This window comes from Bufo gargarizans, chromosome 1 (assembly GCF_014858855.1).
Source record: "Bufo gargarizans isolate SCDJY-AF-19 chromosome 1, ASM1485885v1, whole genome shotgun sequence".
NCBI classification, from domain to species: Eukaryota; Metazoa; Chordata; class Amphibia; order Anura; family Bufonidae; genus Bufo; species Bufo gargarizans.
Window position 1 is genome coordinate 753,209,953 of NC_058080.1, and position 10,327 is coordinate 753,220,279.

General features: G+C 42.2%; 1 protein-coding gene across 1 annotated transcript in view; it reads right to left on the reverse strand.

Annotated features, from left to right (window-relative positions):
• The window catches only part of LOC122925102 (gastrula zinc finger protein XlCGF57.1-like), a 139,304-nt gene extending 131,998 nt beyond the window's left edge, over positions 1-7,306 (reverse strand). The window contains exons 1-3 of the mRNA XM_044276617.1: positions 7,189-7,306; positions 4,117-4,268; positions 3,628-3,773 (exon numbers count right to left, since the gene is read on the reverse strand). Of these exons, the coding sequence (XP_044132552.1) occupies positions 3,628-3,705 (78 nt within the window). The 5' untranslated portion in view covers positions 3,706-3,773; positions 4,117-4,268; positions 7,189-7,306. The remainder of the gene's footprint in view (positions 1-3,627; positions 3,774-4,116; positions 4,269-7,188) is intronic.
• Between the last annotated feature and the right edge of the window lie 3,021 nt (positions 7,307-10,327).

A 10,327-nucleotide genomic window follows, 5' to 3' on the forward strand; every position in this document is an offset into this window, starting at 1 on the left:
TTCTCTAGGGTTGCAAGGAGTAGGAGAAGGAAAAATATGGTGTACCCCATGGCATGGTGTCAGACTCAAAGCTGACATCCAAATCATCTGGCTGTGACTGAGAAGAGGAGTGAGCGATGCACATGCACATGCACAATTTCATCCTCTTTGCCTTCAATAATAAAGTAGCACCTATCAGAAGCAAGGCGGAACTGTGGCCTTCTACTAATACTGGCCAAATAGCTGGTGCTGCTACTACCCACATTGTGACTCTCGGATGACAAGGCCTGGGTCTTTCGTTTTCCATAGTTTTGTTTTCTAGACATTTATTATGAGGCCTATAAATTAAAAGTCAGTTTCCGATAAATAAAATCATGGGTATGGTACACAGATTATTATACTGTACTAGCAAAATTGCAAGTGTTTTTTCCTTTGCAAATTTTGCTGTAAATTTGCAGTAAATGTGTTTGACCTACCAGGCCTATTGCAGTAATGCATTCACTAAAAAAGATTTAACAATGCAATTTTTGCAGTAGAAAGTCTTTGAACTACATGTTCAATACCACGGGTATAAAAATGGTGTTTTTGCCATGAAATGCTTTTGCTATAATGTAATGCATTTAATAACATGGGTATATCGCACTGAAATGGTTTTTAGAAGAAAAAAAATAAATTGCACTTCCTCGGCAGAATACTATTGAGGTGATGGAAATAAGCCTATGAACTGTAGAGATTTGAGGATATTTTCTTTTTTAAAAGCTGCCTCTTGATATACAGAAAAATAAAATATATCTTTTTCTCAAAAGGGGTTTTGTAATGTGGAACTAAATGCCAGCCAGCAGCTGTATTAAACACACAACTGGCTGACCAGCACTAATTATATCCCCTTAGTCTTTCCATATAACGTCCCTTTCACAATACATTAGTGGCTTGTGTCTGTAATAGCTTTTTGTCACACACTGCCACATAACACCCTTCCAGGTCACAAACTGAAGACAGAATGGCGAGTCTCAGCATAAGTAGCTGCCTGCTCCCTGATTGGCTGATCCAGTCTGTCTGTCAGCCTTTGAGCCAAATAGGACAATCCCCCCACCACCACCTTTCTACCAGTCTCATATCATCCTCCATCTTCTTCATCCCCCATGGTTTTCCCCGCTAATATTCCTAGAAAAACTGTGCCGATCGCCGTTTTTTACATGATTTGTCCGAAACAAGTCAAAGATCTTCAGACTTGTTTGGAAGATAAATTTTTTGACATTCATAACAAATCCAATCAGTACAGAATCGATTTGCTCATCTCTAAGTAGGTCATTTTCTGATAACACTTTCCTTTTTAGACAGTGATGGCAAAACAGATCACAATCTAACAATAGTCCTCACAACAAGGACCAGTAGGTCATGATTACTGTTCATTGAAGTGAGCTTTGGATCATAGACCCATCTCCATACAGCATTCAAATGCATGGGCTTCGCAGAGGCGAGACTTCGTTGAATAACTTCAGACTTTGATTATTCAACTTAAAAACCATTTTAAAACTGGGATCCGAAGTCGGATTCGTTAACCAGGTACCAGCTGGTATCGAAGCAGACTTTGGATCTGAGTTTTAAATGGCTTTCAAGTTGAATAATGAAAGTCCAAAGTATTGAATATAGAGACGGGTCTCCGTACAGCATTCAAACTAATCGACTTCGGATCTATGATCCGAAGCTCACTTCACTCAACACTAATCATGGTGTTAGGCCACCAGACTGTTCTCTTGCAGTTTTTCACTTCTGCATTGAAGCCAGTATCTTCATAGGGTCATATTCTCTTCTGTCTCAAGAACCTTCACCGAAGGGTCACGTGACCAAACATCCTGCTGTATATACACACAATGCCATAACAACACACAGCCTGGACACTAGGTGGCAGGATAGCAGGTGACATAAGTCATAAATATCTCAGGCTGTACTGAATGGATGCACATTACAGTAAAACAAACTATTATAGAGCACTGAGGCCGATAATAGGCACCAATTGAAAGGCACAGTAATAAACCATAGAAATAACTGTTAAGCACAATTTTAGAAAGGTCGGGGTGGGGTTTATCCTCACCTTCCAAGTCTAATAAGACCAAATTGTTCCTTAGTATCAAAATTAGGCAAATGCTTTTCCCTCATCAGTACTGACTAAGATAAATAAATCGGCCTTCTTCACATAGGCATATTTTACTTTAACTGCACGTGTTTTCACCTGTAACAGTCTGATAGTTTTATACATATTTATCATGTATTTTAGTGGTTTCTACTCACCTGGGTGGTTATCTGTAGTAATTTCTTCCTTACACTGGTCATCACCCCTCACATATGTCTCTGTAGTAATTTCTTCCTTACACTGGGCATCACCCCTCACATATGTCTCTGTAGAAATTTCTTCCTTACACTGGGCATCACCCCTCATATATGTCTCTGTAGAAATTTCTTCCTTACACTGGGCATCACCCCTCACATATGTCTCTGTAGAATTACTATTGCTCAGATCTTTATCCACATTCAAAAGCTGCAAAACAAACATAATTATCAGAGTCAGAGTCAATCATACAAATAACTTAACATTTTCAAGAAGAATAGAGAGGATCATTAATTATCACACGAACCAAAAAAAACAGCACTATTTATCTTATGGCTGTAGATCTCCGAAAGCAGAACATAGGTATTAGATGATGGCTCAATGAACATGCATCAAGTTAATTCAGTGGAGGAAGTTGGCCTTCAGTGATGTTTGACTTAGGAAAAAGGGAGGAAAAGATAGAAATAAATCCATCCAGTTGGTTTCTTATTCCTGCTGCCAGTATCCATAACCAGAACATTGAAAGGCATCTTTATTCCCATCATCTCACCACTTTTCATTAAACATATATAAAACATACAATATAATGGGATGAAACAGGACTGAACACAAGGACTTCACGGCCTTCTACAGACCATAGGGAATATCTCCATCTACCTGATGATCCTGAGGAAGAAGAGGACTGGGACATCTCTCTGGTGTTGTTTTCATACTGGATCTTCCTGTAGGAGACACATACAGTGACTTGATTCATTATTTACATACAGATAATTAAAGGATGGGTGTATTTAGTCCTGTTTATTACCTGGTGATGTGAGGGGCTGGTGGTTCTCCATCATGACGTCCTCGTACAGATCCTTGTGTCCTTCTACATACTCCCACTCCTCCATGGAGAAATAGACAGTGACATCCTGACACCTTATAGGAACCTGACAACACAATGATACCGTCATCACCCAGACCCCTCCAGTGCTGTTACTGTATAATGTCCCAGCATTCCCAGCAGTGTCACCTCTCCAGTCAGCAGCTCAATCATTCTGTGGGTGAGTTCTAGGATCTTCTGTTCATTGATCTCCTCATGTATCAGGGGGTGAGGTGGAGACCACGTGATTGGGCTCCGGGTTCTTCCACATCCTTCAGACACAGGACCCTGACAGCGCTCACTAGAGATCTTCACCACTGTGTAATCCTGGATATGGGGAGACACAGTAATAACTATCAATACTGACATTTCCAGAGTCCATCACCTCTACAGCCATGTCCATCTGTTATTACCATAGATAAGAATGGTGTAATGTGACATCATCAGAATCTCTCACCTCTCCAGTAAGTTGGAAGAGTATCTCTAGGGTGAGAGTTAATATCCTCTCTGCCATCTTGTCTCTGTCCCCATCCATGATGGGTCAATCAGAAAAATTCTGTTCAATGGAAGATATTAACTGAGAGGATTCTATATTGTAGGAACCTAAATGGAAAGAGGAAGAAACAATGTAAAAAACCAGACATAATTCCATGTAAAAATACATGAATTTGTTAAGGGAAACATTTAAGGAGATATTTCAGAGTAGATGTTGTAGCTTCTCTCCTCCTCACACCTCCACATCAGCAAGGACAGGAGGCAGGGGCGCAGCTATAGGGGGTGCAGAGGTAGCAGTCGCTACCGGGCCCAGGAGCCTGAGGGGGCCCAAAGACCCTTGTGCTGCATAAGAAGACACACAAAGCACTGAGGGAAGGGGGGCCCCAAGTCTAACTCTTGTACCGGGGCCCATGAGCCTTTAGCTACTCCCCTGACAGGAGGGCTTACTCACCTTCCAGGGACAGCAAACATGGAAGTCAGCAATCAAAAGCCCTTCCCCTACACCTGATCCCGTTGTTTCCTGCCACGTGGGATACTGAGGGTTTCAGGCAGCAGCAGCAGTGTCTTCCCTCATCGTTTTGGGTGTCCTCCAAGAAGGCAGCCCTGTGATGTGGTGCAGATATTGGAAAGTTCAGTTGTGATGGGATCAGGCCACAGCTTCTGCAAACTGATAATCCCTATCGGCAAAGGATTCCTTCTCCTTGTTTCCACCTCATTTCCGGTTATGACGTGTGATGCTTCATGTGTCTACGTCAGACGTATGCCAGTTTGGTGGCAGATCCATACTGTGTACTGTTTGCATCCTGTCGGACGCTGGTGACCCCTTTAAGGCCTCTACTTGAGTCTGCACATCCAATCAGAACCCAGTATGCTCCTTGTCTATTCCCCCCTTGCCCAGTACCATCCATGGCAGTATTATGCTGTGGCGGTGTTTAACTGTGGCTGAGATGGGGAGACTGGTCAGGGTTGAGGGAAAGCTGAATGGAGCAATGGAGAATCCCTGTACTTTGAAAATTTTTCTTTCAAATCTACTGCAATATTGGAGGACCACATCACGGAAGGAGAGCACCCACAAGGAAGGGGGGAATAGAGGAGGAGCATACTGGGCTCTGATTGGATGTGCAGACTTGTGTGGAGGCCTTAACAGGGTCACCAGGCTCCGACAGGATGCAAACAGTGCACAGTATGGATCTGCCACCAAACTGGCATACGTCCCAGGGATGGAATCCTCTGCCTCCCTCTGACGTAGACACATGAAGTGTCACAAGTCATAATGGAACCGGAAATGAGGTGGAAACAAGGAGTAGAAGGAATCCTTTATCAATAGGGATTCTCAGTTCAAGAGCCATCTCAGACATATCGCCAGGATACGCCATCAGTGTCACACTGGAGAAGAACCCACCTCGGGGACACGCTCCCATCTCCAGAACAGAGAATAAGAAGTGATATAAGCAGCTGTGCATGTGCAGGAGTCTCGTGTGTCGGACCCCCCACCGATCAGACACTGACTACCTTTTCTGAGAAAAGGTGAATAGTAAATATATCTCAGAAAATCCTTTAAAAAAAATGATTCAATAAATTCCCATCATTTTGCAAAAGCGTGTAATAAAAATGGACATGTCTACCTGGTATCATCGTTATAGTTCTGGTCCATGTAAAACCGTTATCATATTTAACTCCAATTCTTATTTTTTCAGTCCTGCCTTCCAAGAGCTATAATGTTTTTAATTTTCCATCAGCGCAGCCATACAAAGGATTGTTTTTCACAAAACGAGTTGTTCTTATTCGTGGCAGCATTCACTGTTCAATGTAATGTATGGTGAAAAATTATATGTGGACTGGAAATGTGCAATACTGACCTCCCCCGATCCCCACCATAAAGTCACTGGGTGCCCCAATCCTTACATGACTGTGAGCAGACACTTACCTCCTCCTGCAGAGCAGCCCTGTGGTTGTTCTGTGCTTACAGGACCTGTGAAGATGTCACAGTCATGTGATCAGTCACATGTGTGGGAGGAGTCAGGAATCACATGACCAGGTATTTATCTGTAGATTCTGAAGCCTAGTGAGTAAAACGACCTTGTGTGATGTCATGACCATGTGACCATGTATGGGCAGAGTCAAGCCTTCAGCTGTGCTCTTTGAGGAGATTCAGATTCTTCTTGACAATAAGAAGCGCGTCCTCCTGAGGTGATAGAGATGTGTGCGCCGCCCGAGACATACACATCTGTACTGCTCCACACACGCGGCTCTGCTAGGGTTGCCACCTTTTCTTCAAGCCAAACCCGAACACTTTAGCACCTCGCGGACGATATATCGGTGCATCGTAGACGATACCATTTTTTTGGTAGAGAATACGAGTACTGGTATTTTTTTTTCTGGGTACTCGCTGATACTGGTGCTTTTGTACCATAAGGATCCATTCACACGTCCGTAAGTGTTTTGCGGATCTGTAATTTGCGGACCACACATCACAGACACTATAATAGAAAATGCCTTTTCCAGTCCGACATTGCGGACAAGAATAGGACATGTTCTATTTTTTCAGGAACGGGATTGCGGATCCCAAAAATGCGGATTCGCATCCGTTCCAGCCCCATTGAAAGTGAATGGGTCCGCAAATTGCGGAAAAGAATGCGGACCCAAATTACGGACGTGTGAATGGACCCTAACTATCAGGAAGGCGGGCAGCGGATCATGACCCATCGCCTGGCTTCCTGCTTTCCCGTGAAGACGGCGTTCAAATGAAAGAACACCGGCTTCAGAGGCAACCTAGCTTCCTGACCAATCAAGAAGAGGGGCGGCAAGTCATGATTTCAATCCGCTTCGCGATTGGCTAGGAAGCCGAATTCACTTTTTTGTAGGCAGCGTACCTTCCTGACCAATCAGGAGGCCGGGACATACTGCCCAGCTTGCTGATTGGTTAGGAAGCCAGGCTGCCTAGCAACAAGTGAAGCAGGCTTCCTAGCCGATCAGGAAGCCAGGAGGCGGATGATAACCCACCTCCCGGCTTCCTGATTGGAAAGGAAGTCGGCTGTATGCTCCCTTGGCGCTGCCAGTCAGAGGGACAACTCCCTCCGACCGGAAGTTCCAATATCAGGGAAGGTATCGGAGCATTTAGGCGAGTACAAGTACTCGCCCAAATACTCTGTATCGGCAGCAATATTAGTATCGGTATCGGTAGTTCGGTGCATCTGTAGTGCAATCCCATTTTATTGATAGTTGTCATTGAAACGACAAGTGCATTTCTGGGCCTGATGAAGGGGACCCTGCACGGCCCCAAAAGCACTTGTCGATCGACGACAACTATCAATAAAATGGATTTTGCACTAACATGAAATTTGGATGTCTGTATTGGACGATATGTATTACTGCACATATAAGATGCCCCCCAAAAACATGTCACTGGTTACCTGGGGATTTTTTTTTATCGGGGCATGTTTTATGTGCAATACTAACAAGTGCCCCCCCCCCCCTCCTCCAATTAATATTTTTTATTAAACACTTCAAATGTTTTAAATACCTTTTTTAGAAGTTCAGAGGTCCAGGTGTGCGGAGAAGGACGGCAGTCACGGCGTTGGTCGCAGGGGTCGACTGACCCCCAGACGAAAAGAAGAGGAAACTGCTGGAGCAGCTCCACGCGCAGGCTGCCGGACAGAATGATTTCCCCCTCTCTCTCTCTGATGTCACTTCCTCTCACACAGCTCTGTGCTGTATGCTTTATATATACACAGCTCTGCGCTGTATGCTTTATATATACACAGCTCTGCGCTGTATGCTTTATATATACACAGCTCTGTACTGTACGCTTTATATATACACAGCTCTGTGCTGTATGCTTTATATATACACAGCTCTGTGCTGTATGCTTTATATATACACAGCTCTGTACTGTATGCTTTATATACACACAGCTCTGTGCTGTATGCTTTATATATACACAGCTCTGTACTGTATGCTTTATATATACACAGCTCTGTGCTGTATGCTTTATATATACACAGCTCTGTACTGTATGCTTTATATATACACAGCTCTGCACTGTATGCTTTATATATACACAGCTCTGCGCTGTATGCTTTATATATACACAGCTCTGCGCTGTATACTTTATATATACACAGCTCTGTACTGTATGCTTTATATATACACAGCTCTGCACTGTATGCTTTATATATACACAGCTCTGCACTGTATGCTTTATATATACACAGCTCTGTGCTGTATGCTTTATATATACACAGCTCTGTGCTGTATGCTTTATATATACACAGCTCTGTACTGTATGCTTTATATACACACAGCTCTGTGCTGTATGCTTTATATATACACAGCTCTGTACTGTGTGCTTTATATATACACAGCACTGTGCTGTACGCTTTATATATACACAGCTCTGTACTGTATGCTTTATATATACACAGCTCTGCGCTGTATGCTTTATATATACACACAGCTCTGCGCTGTATGCTTTATATATACACAGCTCTGTACTGTGTGCTTTATATATACACAGCTCTGTACTGTATGCTTTATATATACACAGCTCTGTACTGTATGCTTTATATATACACAGCTCTGTACTGTGTGCTTTATATATACACAGCTCTGTACTGTGTGCTTTATATATACACAGCTCTGTACTGTATGCTTTATATATACACAGCTCTGTGCTGTATGCTTTATATATACACAGCTTTGCGCTGTATGCTTTATATATACACAGCTCTGTACTGTGTGCTTTATATATACACAGCTCTGCGCTGTATGCTTTATATATACACAGCTCTGCACTGTATACTTTATATATACACAGCTCTGTACTGTATGCTTTATATATACACAGCTCTGCACTGTATGCTTTATATATACACAGCTCTGCACTGTATGCTTTATATATACACAGCTCTGCGCTGTATGCTTTATATATACACAGCTCTGCGCTGTATGCTTTATATATACACAGCACTGTACTGTATGCTTTATATATACACAGCTCTGTACTGTATGCTTTATATATACACAGCACTGTACTGTATGCTTTATATATACACAGCACTGTGCTGTATGCTTTATATATACACAGCTCTGCGCTGTATGCTTTATATATACACAGCTCTGCGCTGTATGCTTTATATATACACAGCTCTGTACTGTATGCTTTATATATACACATCTCTGCGCTGTATGCTTTATATATACACAGCTCTGCACTGTATGCTTTATATATACACAGCTCTGCACTGTATGCTTTATATATACACAGCTCTGCACTGTATGCTTTATATATACACAGCTCTGCGCTGTATGCTTTATATATACACAGCTCTGCGCTTTATGCTTTATATATGCACAGCTCTGTACTGTATGCTTTATATATACACAGCTCTGTACTGTATGCTTTATATATACACAGCTCTGCGCTGTATGCTTTATATATACACAGCTCTGCACTGTATGCTTTATATATACAGCTCTGCACTGTATGCTTTATATATACACAGCTCTGTGCTGTATGCTTTATATATACACAGCTCTGTGCTGTATGCTTTATATATACACAGCTCTGCACTGTATGCTTTATATATACACAGCTCTGCACTGTGTGCTTTATATATACATAGCTCTGTGCTGTATGCTTTATATATACACAGCTCTGCACTGTACGCTTTATATATACACAGCTCTGTGCTGTATGCTTTATATATACACAGCTCTGTACTGTATGCTTTATATATACACAGCTCTGTGCTGTATGCTTTATATATACACAGCTCTGCGCTGTATGCTTTATATATACACAGCTCTGCGCTGTATGCTTTATATATACACTGCTCTGTACTGTATGCTTTATATATACACAGCTCTGCGCTGTATGCTTTATATATACACAGCTCTGTGCTGTATGCTTTATATATACACAGCTCTGTGCTGTATGCTTTATATATACACAGCTCTGCGCTGTATGCTTTATATATACACAGCTCTGCGCTGTATGCTTTATATATACACAGCTCTGCACTGTGTGCTTTATATATACACAGCACTGCACTGTATGCTTTATATATACACAGCTCTGTACTGTATGCTTTATACAGTGGCGGAAATAATTATTTGACCCCTCACTGATTTTGTAAGTTTGTCCAATGACAAAGAAATGAAAGGTCTCAGAACAGTATCATTTCAATGGTAGGTTTATTGTAACAGTGGCAGATAGCACATCAAAAGGAAAATCGAAAAAATAACTTTAAATAAAAGATAGCAACTGATTTGCATTTCATTGAGTGAAATAAGTATTTGAACCCCTACCAACCATTAAGAGTTCTGGCTCCCACAGAGTGGTTAGACACTTCTACTCAATTAGTCACCCTCATTAAGGACACCTGTCTTAACTAGTCACCTGTATAAAAGACACCTGTCCACAGAATCAATCAATCAAGCAGACTCCAAACTCTCCAACATGGGAAAGACCAAAGAGCTGTCCAAGGATGTCAGAGACAAAATTGTAGACCTGCACAAGGCTGGAATGGGCTACAAAACCATTAGCAAGAAGCTGGGAGAGAAGGTGACAACTGTTGGTGCGATTGTTCGAAAATGGAAGGAGCACAAAATGACCATCAATCGACCTCGCTCTGGGGCTCCACGCAAGATCTCACCTCGTG